This window comes from Vigna radiata, chromosome 2 (assembly GCF_000741045.1).
Source record: "Vigna radiata var. radiata cultivar VC1973A chromosome 2, Vradiata_ver6, whole genome shotgun sequence".
NCBI classification, from domain to species: domain Eukaryota; kingdom Viridiplantae; phylum Streptophyta; class Magnoliopsida; order Fabales; family Fabaceae; genus Vigna; species Vigna radiata.
Window position 1 is genome coordinate 3,676,153 of NC_028352.1, and position 15,774 is coordinate 3,691,926.

The 15,774-nt window shown below is 31.9% G+C and overlaps 2 protein-coding genes across 3 annotated transcripts; one reads left to right on the forward strand and one right to left on the reverse strand.

The window, feature by feature from the left end:
- Positions 1-514: 514 nt before the first annotated feature.
- Positions 515-4,128, reverse strand: LOC106755760 (U11/U12 small nuclear ribonucleoprotein 59 kDa protein). The gene is made up of 8 exons (XM_014637973.2): positions 3,883-4,128; positions 3,413-3,755; positions 3,223-3,306; positions 2,629-2,694; positions 2,115-2,187; positions 1,249-1,625; positions 953-993; positions 515-808 (listed from the first exon to the last, which is right to left on the reverse strand). Exons 1-8 carry the CDS (start codon positions 4,041-4,043, stop codon positions 730-732), a joined length of 1,224 nt encoding a protein of 407 aa, XP_014493459.1. The 5' UTR covers positions 4,044-4,128; the 3' UTR covers positions 515-729.
- Positions 4,129-4,646: 518 nt separating this feature from the next.
- LOC106776204 (myb-like protein Y) lies at positions 4,647-10,453 on the forward strand. 2 transcript variants are annotated; one of them, XR_002667123.1, is made up of 8 exons: positions 4,647-5,181; positions 6,043-6,142; positions 6,730-6,789; positions 7,868-7,982; positions 8,129-8,211; positions 8,427-8,544; positions 9,104-9,165; positions 10,030-10,104. XR_002667123.1 is itself a non-coding variant. In XM_014663585.2 (7 exons), exons 1-7 carry the CDS (start codon positions 5,006-5,008, stop codon positions 10,136-10,138), a joined length of 705 nt encoding a protein of 234 aa, XP_014519071.1. In that variant the 5' UTR covers positions 4,649-5,005; the 3' UTR covers positions 10,139-10,453. The 2 variants fall into 2 exon arrangements, 1 of the variants encoding a protein (XP_014519071.1); XM_014663585.2 differs by lacking the exon at positions 8,427-8,544 and having other exon boundaries at positions 4,649-5,181; positions 10,030-10,453.
- The last annotated feature ends 5,321 nt before the right edge of the window (positions 10,454-15,774 follow it).

Consider the following 15,774-nt stretch of genomic DNA (forward strand, 5'->3'; position numbering starts at 1 on the left):
ATTTTTTTTTTCAAAATGACATTATTTGTAATATTTTTTCAATAATATTGTTTACTAATCATGATAAAAGAGAAACTGAATTCAAAACTTCATTTTTGACACATTATTACACAAAAAAAAAAGTGTTAGAATTGGGTTCCCGAATTCTAAACTATTTTAATTAAAATAAAAAAATAAAAATATAGTAATGAAAATAATTAATATTTTTACAATATTCACTATATTGAAAATTTATTTTGTAAAAATTTAGGTAAATTTTTAAATTTAATTAATATCTTGATTTTGTTAAAAAAATTAAATGATTTGATAATAAAAATTAAAAATTTAAATACTCATTTAGACTACTGATTTGAGCATATTTATGATTAAATAAATTAATTGATTGAATTTTAAATAATATATACATATTTAAGAAATTAAATTTATTTATAATAACTTGTTTATAAAACTAAATGATATAATATATATATATATACTTTTGTTAAGTGTAATAAATATTTTAAAATTAGCTCAATATATTTTGTTTGAATTTAATGATATTTGAAATATATTTTTAACAATAATGATTACCAACGTATGAACTGAATACATGATGAGGAAGTTACAAATATATAAACATGCCACCACAAAGCATATAGCTTAGGTTGGCCAGGAACATAGGTAAAACCTTCAAAACTTACCATATGAGGGGATAACATCTTTGTACAAAACTGTTGATTTGTTAACTAATCATCTAGGCCTCACCAAGTAAGATGCCCATATCTCATTAGCTGGTGGAGGAGGCTGAACCCAGTGCCCAGGTATGCGGCTGGATGCAAGGAAATGAGGTAAAATATTCATAAGATTTATATGTGAAATTACTTCGGGCATTGAGATCTATAAGTAAAATACCCCTTAATGGTCACCCCACCCAAAGAATTAAGCATTACCACAAAAGTTTCATCATTCTTACCTTCCTCCAGGTCTGATATAGGCATCCCATCCTCTTCTAACCTGCATGAGATTGTATGCCAGCCATAACGTTAACAATAAAAAAATTATAATGAACAAGCAGGTGAATTAAACATAAGATAGTAATTAAAAAAAAAAAAAAACTTCATTAGGCAAATAGTGAACCAATCAGGTAAAACTAGCAGTCTTCAAACACAGAAAAGTTGAATGGTTATGTATTTATTCTAAGAAAACAAAAAGAAAAGTGCTGTTATGCAAGAGAATGTAGAATTTAAAAACAAAATTAGTTGAGTTTACCTCAATAAGTGTACCCATATCATTGTTGCTTCCATGATAATAATGGTAGAACTCAATGGGTAAATTTGCCAAAGGATCATATGCTCCTCCACTGATCTGTCCTATTTTACTGGATGTATTCTGATCCAATGCACCAGATCCGTCTTCAGTCACATTGGGAACTATTTGCTCTTTGTTCTCCTTTACTTCACTATCATCATTGCCTTCTTTTGACAGTTTCCCTTGATTCTGAATAGCTTTCCTGGATTCCTCAGCAGTTGCAATTGCTTCTTTAGCAGCATCTGCTTCAACTGCAGCCAAAGCTTCACGCTCCTCTTCTTCCACTGCAGCTTGAACTCTCTCAAGAAACTTGTCATCCTCCTCTGGGAGAAAATGGCCTGATCATTTTTAAAAAATCATAAGAAAATTATATGTTAAATATGTAAATATATGAATATTACAAACTCTTGTATGCACAAAAAATGTGAATACTGAAGATTTTCCAATTACAAAAACAACTAAAACCATTAAGAATGTACAGTTTCAGTTTGATAATTAACAAATGTGTTGATTATATATTTCTCACGATACATTTAGAAGGTGAATAGTTATCTATTCAAAATCAAAATGCTAAAGTATCAGAGCTTGACTTCTGGCACACATAATTTATAGATATGATCAAATCAAATCAATCAATCATAAACCAGTATTTAGTACTGTAAAGGTAAAAAAAGTAATATAACAAGTTAAAATGTTACATACGGCTACAAGGATGGAGAGAAAGAAACCAAGCAGACTGACAAAGAGACCAAGTAATAATGTGCACTATAATAATCATAAGTTCATAACGCAGATAACTAGAAGCAGAGTGGTTTTCTTATATATACCTTGTTTTTTCAACCTTTGTATTCTTATGGAGCGTAACTCCTGAAGCTTCTCCACTACCAAGAGCAGCTCAAGCTGTGATATAAAGTAATGTAAGAGAATCAATTAATCATCACCCAATGGGAAAGTAAGAGGAAATGATGAGGGACGCAAATAAATGGCATGATTCTTGTTCAGCAAATAAACATACAGACAGATGAAAGCCATGCATATGCTTTTTAAGAGACATACCAAAAAAAAAAAACATGAACCCTTTGGCATGGCAGCCACAAAACGACAAAAATAGAAAGACAAGACAGCAAAGTGAATTTGATGGTGAGGAGCTAAGGAACATACTGCACTGAAAAATAAAGGTAGAAATTATATGATTGAGTAGTTAACAAGTGCAACCAGAGCAAATGAAAGTCAGAACATGTTATATTGCATTGCATGGAATGTTCGACCAAGTTCTTCAGAGTTCACTGTTACCAAAAATTGGCAATGGTTTACTAGTCATTTGTTAAAAAATAAAGTTACCTCAGCCTCTAGTTTCTTCTTCTCTTCTTTGGCCTTAGACTTCGCAATTTCTTTCATCTTCAATACCTGTAAATAGAAATTCTTCCTAGATAAGACTTGCAATGCAAACTAATGTAACTGCTAATATATCCATAGGCAACTACCAAAACAATGAATCAATATTACTCTTCCCTATTTTTCCACAGAGAACAATAAAGACAACATAGCAGCAAAGAGTTTGAAACAAGTCGGACAAACAGACACATTAATTTGAAGCAAATATGTAGAAATGTGCCATTTGAAATTTCATAAACTGAATGCCTTTCAATCAACCCCGCTCTGAAACTGGAAGCATATAGCCATATAAACAGTACAGCAACAGGGAGTGCACTATAAATCGGAATAATAATAATAATAAAGTATGAGAACTTTACCATAATCAACTAGTAGTTCATGTTTACTTAAGTACCCATTCCAATCATATATCTTGTTGAGAAGCCTTCGTAATTAAAATTTAAATCATGCTAGAATGCTATTTCATTCAGCTTCAAGTAAAAAACAATAACCAATTTCAATCAAAATAAAAGTAGGCATATTTTGAAAAACTTTCAATACCTTGCTGTTAGCAATTTCCTTGGCCTTTTCCCTAGCAACCCAATCATCGGCCTCCCTGTCGATTTGTTGAAATTGCTCACGCTCCTAGATTTTTTCAACAAAGAAAGCAACTAATTTATCAGTCTCAAACAGAAGCTACAATGAAGGGGGAAAAAACTAACAAAACCAAACCAAACCAAAGCAGAACAACCTTTGCAATCATCTCCGCAACACGTTTCCTCTTTTTCTTCCTCCATAGTTTATTCCGTTTAGACTTGTTTACTTTATTTGCAAGCCTAGCCACAGCTGATTTCTCCTCCCATGGACTTGCCTCATCAGCAACATACCGGAAAGGCTCCAGCTGAGCTCTTAGCTTTGACATCAAAGAATTTGCTGCTTCCACAGCAAATGATTCATGGGATTCTACACTAACCCCTCCGTCTTCTACACATTTTAGAAAACCAGAAAGGCAAGGTTCATCTGTGACAAGTTTCCCACCTTCTACAGCCCCATTACCATCTTTTATCATCATCAACATTTCTAGCTCCTTCTGCCTACACAACATAACACTCAACTAGTTCAACAATACCAGATAGCCTGCTAAGAAAATTCAACTAGAATAGCTTACAATCATAAAATAACTGAAAGAGATTTTCGCAGTGTAAAACAAGAACAACATACATTGCCTTTGCGAGATTGAGAGTGTGTTGCAATTCCCTGAGGCGATCGCTGACATTTCTGTTCTCCCAAAAGGAAGTCGAATTCGGTGGTTCCGACGGTAATACCGGAAACCAAGGCGGAGGAGGAGGCCGTGCTACAGATTGAAAAGGAATCGGATTCATTACTACCGAGTGGTGTGAGATTCAGAAAACCCAAAAAAATAACCTAACTACAAGAATTTGAAATTGCAATAGCTTAAACAGTTACATGTAACTTTTATGAAACTATTTGTCATAAAATAATAAATTTAAAATTAATCTATATTAAATTATAAATCAATAAAACATTTCATACTAAATTATCACCACTTTATACATTTAACAAGCAAATTGATTACTGAAAAAAGAAGAAGATAAAAGTGTCATTTATCTATATTTTCAGCAATTATATTTATGCGCTGGTGGGTATAAATAAAATGTAATAATATTTAAGAAACAATACTATAAAAGAATTAAAAAGCTCATCTTAAATGGTTGAGTGATTATACGAGTAAATTATATTATTTTTTTTTATTTTCTTATCTTTTAATTAGACAAAAATATGTTTTTAATGATTATAAAATAGATAAAAAATGGATTTTAATCTCATGTATATTTTTATTGTTTATTAAAATGATTAAAAAACAATATTCCTTTTGCCGGTTCTATTTTATTAAAGCATAATTTCTTTTATTTTATAGAAAAAATAAAGCATGTTTTATGAAAAATGTTTATACTTTGATGATTCTTTGTTAACCAAAAGCTAAAGCTTTGGTAAAAAGACAGAAAAGAATTCCTCTATGATTTTTGACAGTAGCAGTGAGTCCTTTCCTCTTTCTCTATCTGGCATCATCCATATCCTTTTTCTTTCTTCTTCACTGTAACTTGTCCATCGTTATCTACTTCACTCTCTCCCTCACTCCCTCTTTTTTTTGAATGTTTGTTTCATTTTCAAATGTATTTTGATGTTATATGGTAATTGGCGGGAACCAACTGTCAATTCGGATACCTTTTTTCGTGGAATTGGCCAATTGTGAAAGATTCGCGTGTAAAGATTCAGCCTTGGAATATTTGGAAAGAAAAGGAAAAAAGGGCATCAATTTTCAATGGCTAACCCTTCTGGGAATCACGAAGAAGAGCAGACAACCCATGTTGCGTCGTCGTTCAACGGGAATTTGGCAGCCGACACTTCGCCCACCGCGCTCGCCATGAAGCACAACTCTGGCATCGCCCTCGATTGGACCCCTCAAGAACAAACCATTCTCGAAGAAGGACTCTCTCTGTATGATAACGATTTTTCTTTTCTTTCCTTTTTTGTGAGTTGATTGTTGCTTTGTTGTTTCAGCTTTTACTTTTTTTATTTTTTATTTTATTTTCAAAGCCTTTTGTTCTGTGGGGGGATTTGAACATGGTTTTTGGAAATTCAAAGTGTGTCTGTATTAATGTTTTGATGTTATTGGTAAATAATTTGGTTATCTATGTGGTTTATTTGATATGGGGGTAGGTTCTGATAAGCAGTTCCATTTGAATCTGTCGAGAACAATTCTGTGTAATGGTGTCTTTATATTTTTTTTTTCTTTTTTCTTTTCTAAACGCTTGTTGTCCTTCATTTTACTTTTTCTGGTTTTAGTTCAATCTCTATGTTTATCTTGTGTCTTTGTTTGAACAAATTAATTCTTTCGTTAATTATTTTTTTGTATTAACAATATTCATTATAGCAAACATAACAAACACTTATTTCACGTGACATGTCTCATAGTCTGTAGGTCATATGTTACCAAATTGACCAAGTTAGTATGGTACAACAGAAAGACTTTAAGGGAACAAGAATGAAAGACACACAAAACTGAGTATAAAAGTGTATTCTAACTTATATTTTCTGGTGTCACCTTTTCTTTTAAAGTATTTTTGTGACCTTGTAATGTTGTGGATTGGTTATTGCAGTTTGAAATCAAATATTTTTATTACATGTATTTACTTTAATGTGTAAGCAGATAATCTTGACTTGCGTTCTGTGCTTATTCAGTGATTTCAATGTTATGAGGTTTTCCTTTTAACGTCTGTTCCTTAACCAGTAAGTGTGTTTAATAAGTTCAGTAGCTAGTCATTGTTTGAAGAAAAGACACTTTCTTTTTACTTGTAGGTTTGCTTCTGAACCTAATCTCACTCGCTATGCAAAGATAGCAATAAATCTAAATAACAAGACAGTCCGGGATGTAGCACTGAGGGTCAGGTGGATGAATGTAAGCTACATACGTGTTGCTGTCACAAGTCGTTTATGTCACTATGAATGCCTTAACCTGTTTTTCATCTTAGATAGAGTGCTTATTAATTTTTTTGTTAGAGATGATGCATAGAACTATTTTTCTTTCATTATGTTTATTATTTTTTGAAGGTTAAAGATAATCATCTTACCTTCAGCAAGAAAGGTTAATTTTTGAAGTTTCCACAATTAGAGTGGTTCTGGAAAGTTACACAGCTTTTGCAAGTTGCAACACTTTCACTCTTGATGAAAAATTAAACAAGATGAGATTGTTTTACACTTTGCTTCTGCATACTCTGATTAAAATGAACACAATTTCTAAGAGGCTGAGCTAGTTTGTTATTGATTGCTCCTCTTTTTGGCCACTGATTTTAAGCAAACATTATTTGCTTTCCTTTTGAAGGCATTGTTATAACTCAGTTTTTGTATGCACCTACAGTAGTTAAATTTACAAATCTACCACAAATATTCAATATATATTTCTTAAAGTTCCAAAGAAGTCCCAAAGATTTTTAAATTGGTTACTTTCTCCAACTAACAACATGTCTGGCTTGCATTTTTATACAGAAAAAGGAAAATTGCAAGAGAAGGAAGGACGAATTTTCAAGGAAAAGTAAAGATAGAAAGGTATTGGTTACATTTATTTGATATCATCTGTGTATTATTTGAATGGGTATTTTGTGTTCTCACTCTTGTGCATACCAGTGTAGATATGCTTTTTAACATTTTTCACTGTCATGTGCATGCTACAATATCTTTCTGTTTCTTTTTGTTGTTTTCCTATGCATTTACTCTGGTAACCCTACATCCCACATTTAACCACACATCGACAGGAGGGAAATATGTAATACCACCCCATCATATGACTTACTACTTTGAACTGATAATAAATATGAAAGCAAATGGTTAGACTTTGTATATGTTAACAATTATTGTAGAGAAATTGTGATAGAAACTTGGATATTATTGGGTGCCTAAGTCCCATGTCGAGTATAGAGATGTTCAATGGACTATTTGAGTGTTTGACTCTCTGCCCTAAGTAGCTACCCTTTAAGAGTGAATTTCTCAAGTGCTTGAGTACTTATCAACTGGTATCAGTGTTGACTTTTGGTGTCTTGGAAAGAGCTACCTAGGAAGGGGTTTGACCAAACAAGGAGTTGAGTGAAGTGTCACCAAGTAAAGTTTCCTTGAGTGAATGTTGCTGGGTTGTTAACTTTTGGAGGTGTTGCTATGATAGGAATTTGATGGAGTATTTAAGTGTTTGGTTCTTCCCACTCCCCTTAGTAGCCAGCTTTTGAGCTTGGATTCGTCAAGTGCTTGGATACTTATCATATTGTTAATGGATTAGCTCCTTGGCTTTTATTTTCTGTTGTAGCAAGCATCTTCATGTTCTGCCTGTTATGATATCATCTCCTTTTAGTGTTGTTTGGTCTTTTTCTATTCAGGTGGAAAGATTATTCCAATGAATTTCGTTCATCTCCATGGAATTGCATTCTGCTGGTTACTATTATACCTTTGATCTTGAAAGAGGCCAAGCATCTTTTATTTTAAAAGTTGTAAACTGAAAAAAGCTAGCATGTAATGTTCTCTCGTTTTTACATGTTAAATATAGAAAAGGTTAGCTTGAAAGAAATACCATTGAAAAGATGAAAAAAGGAAGCAAAAACTATGTAGCATATAATTGCATAACTGCTTTTATTTCCAGGAAAAGGTTTCAGATCCTGCAGTGAGATCATCTCACTTTACTGCTCAATCTAATGTTTCCCCATATTCTCCTGCAATGAAGATGATGGACAATGATGACAGCATCTGTCATAAAGGTTCGTTTCTTTCATAACAGTAAATATTTTGATGTTTGCATTTATGATCTATGTCTTGTAGGCTCCCTTTTCATTGCTTTTCAGATCTCATGTTTTTTTTTTTGCATGTTCCTTTTGAATGTTGAAGTGTCTGCTTCCTTTTGTAGCTATTGGAGGCCCTGCAGGAGAGCTCTTAGAGCAAAATGCACAGGCCTTGAATAACATCTCTACCAATCTTGCTGCTCTTCAGGTGATTTCTTTACTTGTTTGATTGATTTAGTCTGATGCATGGAAAAATAAACTTTTCATCTAAAAGGATAAATCATAATTGCTGAAGTAACCCTGTTAGTTTCATTTGTATGAAGTAGATATTTTTCCTCCTATTTCTCTATTTCCGAATTTCCATCGATGAGTTGAGAACTTGTCTAAGCTTATTCTCTTTACTTTCACTTTTTTAAAATTTAGGTACAGAACACACAGATGTTAGATTCTTCATCCAGTTATCGGCCAAGGCTTGTAAACCTATGTTTATAGAGATCTATCAATTACAACATTTCTGAAAGTTAAAAAAAATGTTAAACATGTGAGCATAAAGTGTATCCTTGTGTTCTTTTCAAATTTTGTGTTTATGTCCTTTAAAGATGTGTATGAATACAAAGTCAACTTTTAAGTATCAGTGCTGGCACTAAGGTTGCGATGTCTTATTTCACCAAAGTTTGTCATTCATAAACTTATGTTGGTATAGTTCACTATGGATTTATTCATCTTTGTGAATTAATGGAGTAAAGGGGGAAGTTTAAGTGTTCTATTTAACACAGGCAGTCATCCTCTGAGCGATGTATCAATACTTTTATTCGATCAGTTATTCTATGAATATTTTTTCCCTCTATGCTTTTGTTGTTGGGTATCATGTGCAAATTTGGTCGATAACCTGACATCATTGTTCTTATGATGTTCAAAACTGAATAAATGACTGCAGCTGGCGTATTTTATATTGTCTCTGATAGACGTAGTGTAGTTTACTGTTCTAAAACTCATTTACGATTCATATATCTATACCTTTGCTTTCTTAAGCCATTCTTGGTCACTGTAACGCTGATCCTAACGCTGATCCTAAGCCTTTTCTGTTCTCTTGTTTCCAGTTTCAGGAGAACATCAATCTTTTCAGCAAAACGAGAGACAACATTATCAAAATTTTGAATGAGTAAGTTAGAAGCTTTTTTTTGGTTGTTCAAAAGTATATTCTGTTTACCAAAGCCATAATAGTCCAAGTGATCTTTCTTCTTTTTTTTTCTTTTTACATCGTGGTGTGTGAATGACTGCAAGTCCTTGATCAATATTCAACAGGAAAACTAAAGTGAAACATAACAATTCTGTAACTCTACTTTTAATTCTCAATCAGCAGGTATAATAAGGGAGATAAATGCTGTGTTTATATATATATTTAGAGTGAACTATCTCCCTTACTGTCATAGCAGTAGCGTATGATCCAAATTTCCGGTTTCTAATTGACTGACTCGAAATCTGGAGTAATTTTTTTCTTATAATTTTAGCAGAGTTGGGTTTGTTTCGGAAGCAAACTTAGTTTATAGTTGTGAAATGTTATCACATTAAACTGGCAACTTGTTTAAATTGAGTGCTCATGTTTTCCCCACCTTATATGATTTAAGTAAACTATCATTTTAGTCATTAAGGTTGTAAGACTCTGTCATAATAGTCCTTTAAATTAGAATAATGTTAAATAAATATCATTTTAGCCCTTTACATGTACAACATACTGTCCCTATGGTCCTTAAATTTGTATAACTTCCTAACCTTTATGTCCTTAACGAAACTAGTACCAAGGACTAATATGACTGACTAATTTCAATTTCAGGGTTATTTGATATTTTTCTAACTTCAGCAGGAACTAATATGACATGTAATATATTTGGAACTTAGAAGTGTATTATGTTTTATTTAATATTTTCTACTGTTTTAATACCTAACTGTTCTACTAGCACTCTTTTGCACTTGTCTTCATTAACTTTATTGTTTTCATTTGGCTTTTGTCTTATTATTTTGGCAGCATGAATGACATGTCAGAGGCAATGAAGCAAATGCCACCTCTACCTTTTAAGATCAATGAAACGATATTCAGCTCCATAATTCCAAACACCATTCACCAGATGCTATAACGATGATTGCTCATTCATTGTGATTGATATCTGGCTTGCTTCTACCATATTTATGCTTGCATTCAAATTGACTGAGCATTAAAGAGGAGAGAATGGAATAAGTTAACCACCACACCACTAAACTAGTCTTCAATTTTTGTAACATACTGGTTTTCCTCATCCTGCTCTTGGCTTGTTAAGTTTTTAACTTAATTGGAGTATAGGAAGTAGTTGTTATGACTTTGGGGTTCAATTTAGGGACTGATATACAAGTTGGAGATATTTGTAAATTGGATTCTCTTTTTATTATATAAATGGTAGATATTGTTCCCTTCACTATGCTCACTTCTTTTTGGTTCTCCTGCAGTGAATGCCTCCTTTTAAAAAATCAAACCATTTTAAATTGTAGTAATTCAAATTCTAATATATTTAAAGTTTCTGAAAATTATAAAATTAATGATTGTTTTCAATATCTAAAATGGAAATAATTTAGTTGTAATTGACCCTTAGTATAAGTCTCTCACAAAACTCCAAGTTTCAAAATGAATGATACTTCAACTTTTGGATATGGCCTAAAAATGTTGAGATATAGATATAGAATGTACAATTTACTCAAGGACAATGATATTTTGACAACATTTTTTAACAACTTTTTTGACAATGTTTAAAAAATATTTAAAACGGATCAATCACAAGCTGCCACATATGCGTTGTCAAAAAGTTGTTAAAAAAAGTTTTCCCTTTACTTAAACTGGTTCATTTATTACTCAATGGATCGCCTTAGGAGAAAATTTGATAATTTTTTTAAATAATTTGTCTAGAAATTACACTTTTAAAGAATTTGTTTTTTAAAAAAAAAAAGGCTATTAAAACATTACTACGACCTTTTTCAATTTTTTAAATATTCAGAAATTTATTAGAATACAGAATCTGATTTAAATTAAAGGTTACTATTGTTTTAAATAAGCTCTCATACAATCATCCACCTCTTTAAAAGAAGTTTTTTTAATTGTAGATAAATATAAATTGGACTTTTTTTTTTTAATTTCTGAAATATCTGTACAATTATATGAAAGACTCAATCTTTTGTAATCATTTTTTTATATAATTTTTAACCAAGTTTAATGTTTATCAAATTAAAAAAAATCATTATTTGATAAAACAATTACCATTTATAATTAGAAAAAGTAACTGCATAATTTCTCAACCAAAAACTTTTATTCTTACAAAATTATTTCCATTTAATTTTTTTAAACATACCAAAATGTTGACATTATTGGGTAATAATTATTAAATCTTTAGGATTTCTTTTATCAAAAGTTTCTCACCAAATTGATAAAAATGATGCAGTTTTTCAAAAACCTTTTGTATGGTGTGAGGAGTGGATTCATCTGAAAATTTGAAAACTGGCCACCACCCTTCTCAGGTGAAAAAGTAATTTAGAGAACTTTTTTCTGATATAAAATTCAACACAATGGTATTATTAGACTTGTACAAAAATCTTTATTTGGTCTTTACAATTTGGTAAATAAACTCATGGTGTTAAACAATACCACTTTTTAATGGTAAAACTTCTGATACCATGCATTTCAAGCAAACTGATAACAGTTTATGTTCTCATCATCGATCATATTTTTTAACCACTTTCTTCATGGTTTCGATTTAGCTTTTCCACATTCTGAGGAAGACAAAATTCTAAAGGGTTTCAATTCTAGTTGGAATTGGCTCATTTTCTCTGCACAAAATACGAGAAAGATGGCATGTGCATTGTGACTAGCTTGAGTTCCCTTGTGTTTTCTGTGCAAAGAATTAGAGCTTCAAAAGGTAATGGCTTTTCTGCATTTTTATTCCATGGCATGAAATAAGTTAGAAATTTAAAAATGCATTTTGTCAATTTTCACACACACACACACACATATATATTTATATGCAGATGAAAGGATTTTTAGCAATCCCTTATAGTTCAAAAATGAAGCCTAAAGAGTAGCTTTTTTGAGGCCATAATTCACAAGAAAAATTTCCAAATCCTTTTTCGGCTATCAGTTTTTTCAGGTAAAATCAAACCAAAGCACTGCTATATACGTATTAATTACCGCCTCTGCAATTATACGAACTTTGCTCATTGTAAGTTTGTGACCAGCTATGTTTTGTTATTACACCATGCATGCATGCATGCAAATTTGCAATGTAATACACATGAAGCACGTACGTTGAGAAACCACCAAGGATTTCAGTTCATTTGTATCTATGCACGAAATGCATTAAGCTATATCAGTCTCTAGTCATCAACTTTGCAAATATTTGTTAACAAGAATATGGTTGTTGCTTGGCTTTGCAGATTAACAATGGCCATCTCCAAAGGCACCACCCTTGGCTTAACATATATTATTGTGATTATAGCATTAATTCTCCCCCAAACTGTTGCACAAGTAGTCTCCATCAAAGAACCTATTGTAGGTAATGAAAAACGCTTTTGTGAAAAGTCTCTTCAATCTTGATATTTTGTCATTCCAAATTTTTTGCAACTGTCAAAATTAGGATGTTATAATACCATGAACAATGCATACAAGAATGACTGCATCTGCATATGATCAGGCTTTGGAAAAGCAATTACTGTCTTGCATCATGAAATGAGTAGCACAAGTTGTTTAAGAAATATCTGGTGTGTTCTTCTCAGATAAGGCTTTAAGATTTGAGTTTTTGTGAATTAAAAATGTGATTAACAGAAAAAGACTTTATTAAAGTTGATCAAACACTATATTGAGAAATTAATCATCGGCAATATGATTATAAGAAATTGGAGTTTCACGTTTTTTTACTACACAGGTCTCACCAGATGCTACCTTCCAACTGTAAAAAATTTAAAACTTGAATCACTGTTTGATAAAATTGATACAAAATTGTACTACTTTCTAAAAGAAAAATGCTATCACAAGATATCTAATTTGGTTCTGTATATAACTTGTATACCCTACCTTTGTATCTTGGTTTTTTAATGTCCTGACAGGAACATACTATTTGAAACAGAGGACAAGACTATTAGAGTAGATCCATCAGATAATTTTAAAAAATACAGAGGAGGATTTGACATCACCAATACCCATTATTGGACTGTACGTTTTTCTACCATTTATTTCTTGTCAGAGTCTAATTAATCCTAACATCCTTGGTATTTTTTTAACTTGTCTTTAATATTTGTAGTCAGTTATCTTCACAGGAATATATGGATATGCAATTGGGGTGCTTTGGCTTTTGTGTGGAATGATTTGTGGCTTATTTTGGATAATAATCACTTTGTATTGCCAAAGTCCAGATGGGGGAAGAAAGCTCAAGAAAATTCTTTCATGTAATTGTAACAGTTGTTCTTTTTCGGCAATTCCTCTGGTTATATCCTTCATCATATTAATCATGTAAGCTTCCAAACCTTTCTGCATACATACACCATATAGTATATACTGATTATTGGTTCTCTTTACTATACAACAAAAAGATTTCAATTTATGTACACACTTAATGTAACATAGATTTATGTAGGTATCTGATAAGATTTCATTACATTGCCATGTTAGTGTAGTTTTAAAAGACTGAGAATACGAAGAAAATAATCTGCTAATGCATGTAAGAGCACTATCTTTGTGAACTTATCTGCAATATAAGGCACAAGTCTTACTAGACATAACAGGATCCGCTCGGGTGGTATATTGAAATAATAAATCGGCTGTGAGAATGTAAGTGACTCTAAGTTTTACATTGAATAGAAATGAAAAAGTTAATCGTTATATAAGAAAGAAGACCCATAAACCTATTGTTTTAGAGTTTTGAATTGAAAGTGTTGTCAATCTCTTATATAAATTAGACACAAATCACATATCAAGAATCACCATTTAAGAAAGAAGAGTAATAAACTTAAGTCTTAAGGTTTTTGGTTGAAAGTAGTGTTAATCTTTTCGGTAAGTTTAGCTCAGATCACATATCATGGAGGGGAAGAGAAAAAAACATGGTGAATTTTAGGAAAGGGAAACATATTGATTTGTAAGCACTTAAAACAAGTTAAATGAAGACATACAAGACTTTTTCCTTTTGGGATACTTAAAGCATGTTAGTTAGTTTTTTCTTTATGATGATACAGTAGATAAGGTGATTTTTATTGAATGTGTCAAAAATATTTTACACTAACAACATAAATGCAAAAGAAAATGATCTTTACTATTACACATCAGATAATGGAAAATGGTGGTTTTATAGGGTTTCTAGTGTGGTAGTTTATGTTGGGAGTGCAAACTTCCATTTTCAAGCAAGGACTTCNGTTAATGTTATAGTCAAGATAGCAGATGATGCAGCAGAAATCGTACTCGATGCATCAAGAGTATTAAAAGACCTTGAGAAACAATTGGAATCAGGTATTACTGCTGACGTTATTACAAAACTTAACTCTACAGCCAAGAGAATGGATAAGGCTGTTGATGAAATTTTAAAGAAAACTTGGAAACATAGGCGCTCCGTTAACAAGACTTTCCAAGTAGTGTAAGAATTTTAGGCCATTTATTTTCATTTTGAAAACATGCAAGTATATTCTTAATTTCATGAAAATGATTAGATGCTTTTAACTTCAGGCTTATAATCACCATTCTGATCATAACCTGGAATTTAGTTGCTGTACCAATTTTGTCAGGTACGTCTAACTGGTAAACAATGATATAATGATACATAACATTCAGGTCAAGACTGGTTTCTGAGCTAGTAACTCAAAAAGCTTATAAACTTACTAGTTGAATTAGAAATTTTGATAAACAAGACATGATTCTCTAACATGTTGTAACTTTCTGTTGAACAGTTTTTGGAGTAAAGATGTTTTGGAGGCCATTTTACGTGTAGGTAAACTAAATTGTCTTTGCTTGGAACTAACATTTTCATCCATGAATTACTGGTTCTTTATTTTCTCCTCTGATCTTCTCTCAGATTTGTTATACTGTGCTGGCTGATGACAGTGATATGCTGGCTAATCTTCGGATTATATTTCTTCTTGGAAAAGTATAACCAAGTTCTTTCTTTGTTGTGTTTATTTTCTAGTTATATCAATATCTTTCCTGCTATAAAAAAGTTTAGTGGGGATGAAGATTGAGTTTAATTACTAAATGACTAATCCTATTCTGCAGTTTTTCTCAAGATACCTGCACAGTTCTTAAGAACTTTGAAGAAAATCCCTACAACTCCACCCTGAGCTCTGCTCTCCCTTGTGCTAAGTTGCTCTCAGCAAAATCATTTCTGCATAATATTGCTGCAGGGATCTCCCGAATAGTATATGAGGTAACCTTTGCATAGTCTCAAACATGAATTTCTTCTTGAGAATTGCTAGCAACAAATACTCTATCCTTCTGAGACACATTATCATTGGTTAAAACTTATTAAAAACTATAAAATAAGAAGAGTCTCCAAGTAAACACTGTGATCTAAAAAGAATTTATAAGCTTCATATCTCGTGTTATAAGCTGAAAATGATTTAATGTTATTAGTCTTTGGCTAAACTCTAGGTGAATGCAAAGCCGGGGTCTTTTCTTCCAAAAGGTGTTACTCTGTGCAATCCTTTCTCAGCACCACCTGAATATTTGTATCAGCCAGAAATGTGCCAACCTGATACTGTTAAAATTGGAGATATA

What these genes read in the sequence shown, in the direction of transcription:
- LOC106776204 (XM_014663585.2), top strand. Translation starts at nt 5,006, where the DNA reads ATGGCTAACCCTTCTGGGAATCACGAAGAAGAGCAGACAACCCATGTT. An exon ending in CTCGAAGAAGGACTCTCTCT is followed by an intron (nt 5,182 to 6,042) that starts GTATGATAACGA and finishes TTTTACTTGTAG; the next exon opens with GTTTGCTTCTGAACCTAATC. An exon ending in TGAGGGTCAGGTGGATGAAT is followed by an intron (nt 6,143 to 6,729) that starts GTAAGCTACATA and finishes ATTTTTATACAG; the next exon opens with AAAAAGGAAAATTGCAAGAG.
- LOC106755760 (XM_014637973.2), bottom strand. Translation starts at nt 4,043, where the DNA reads ATGAATCCGATTCCTTTTCAATCTGTAGCACGGCCTCCTCCTCCGCCT. An exon ending in CTCAATCTCGCAAAGGCAAT is followed by an intron (nt 3,756 to 3,882) that starts GTATGTTGTTCT and finishes TATGTTGTGTAG; the next exon opens with GCAGAAGGAGCTAGAAATGT. An exon ending in ACAAAGGTTGAAAAAACAAG is followed by an intron (nt 1,626 to 2,114) that starts GTATATATAAGA and finishes AAAAATGATCAG; the next exon opens with GCCATTTTCTCCCAGAGGAG.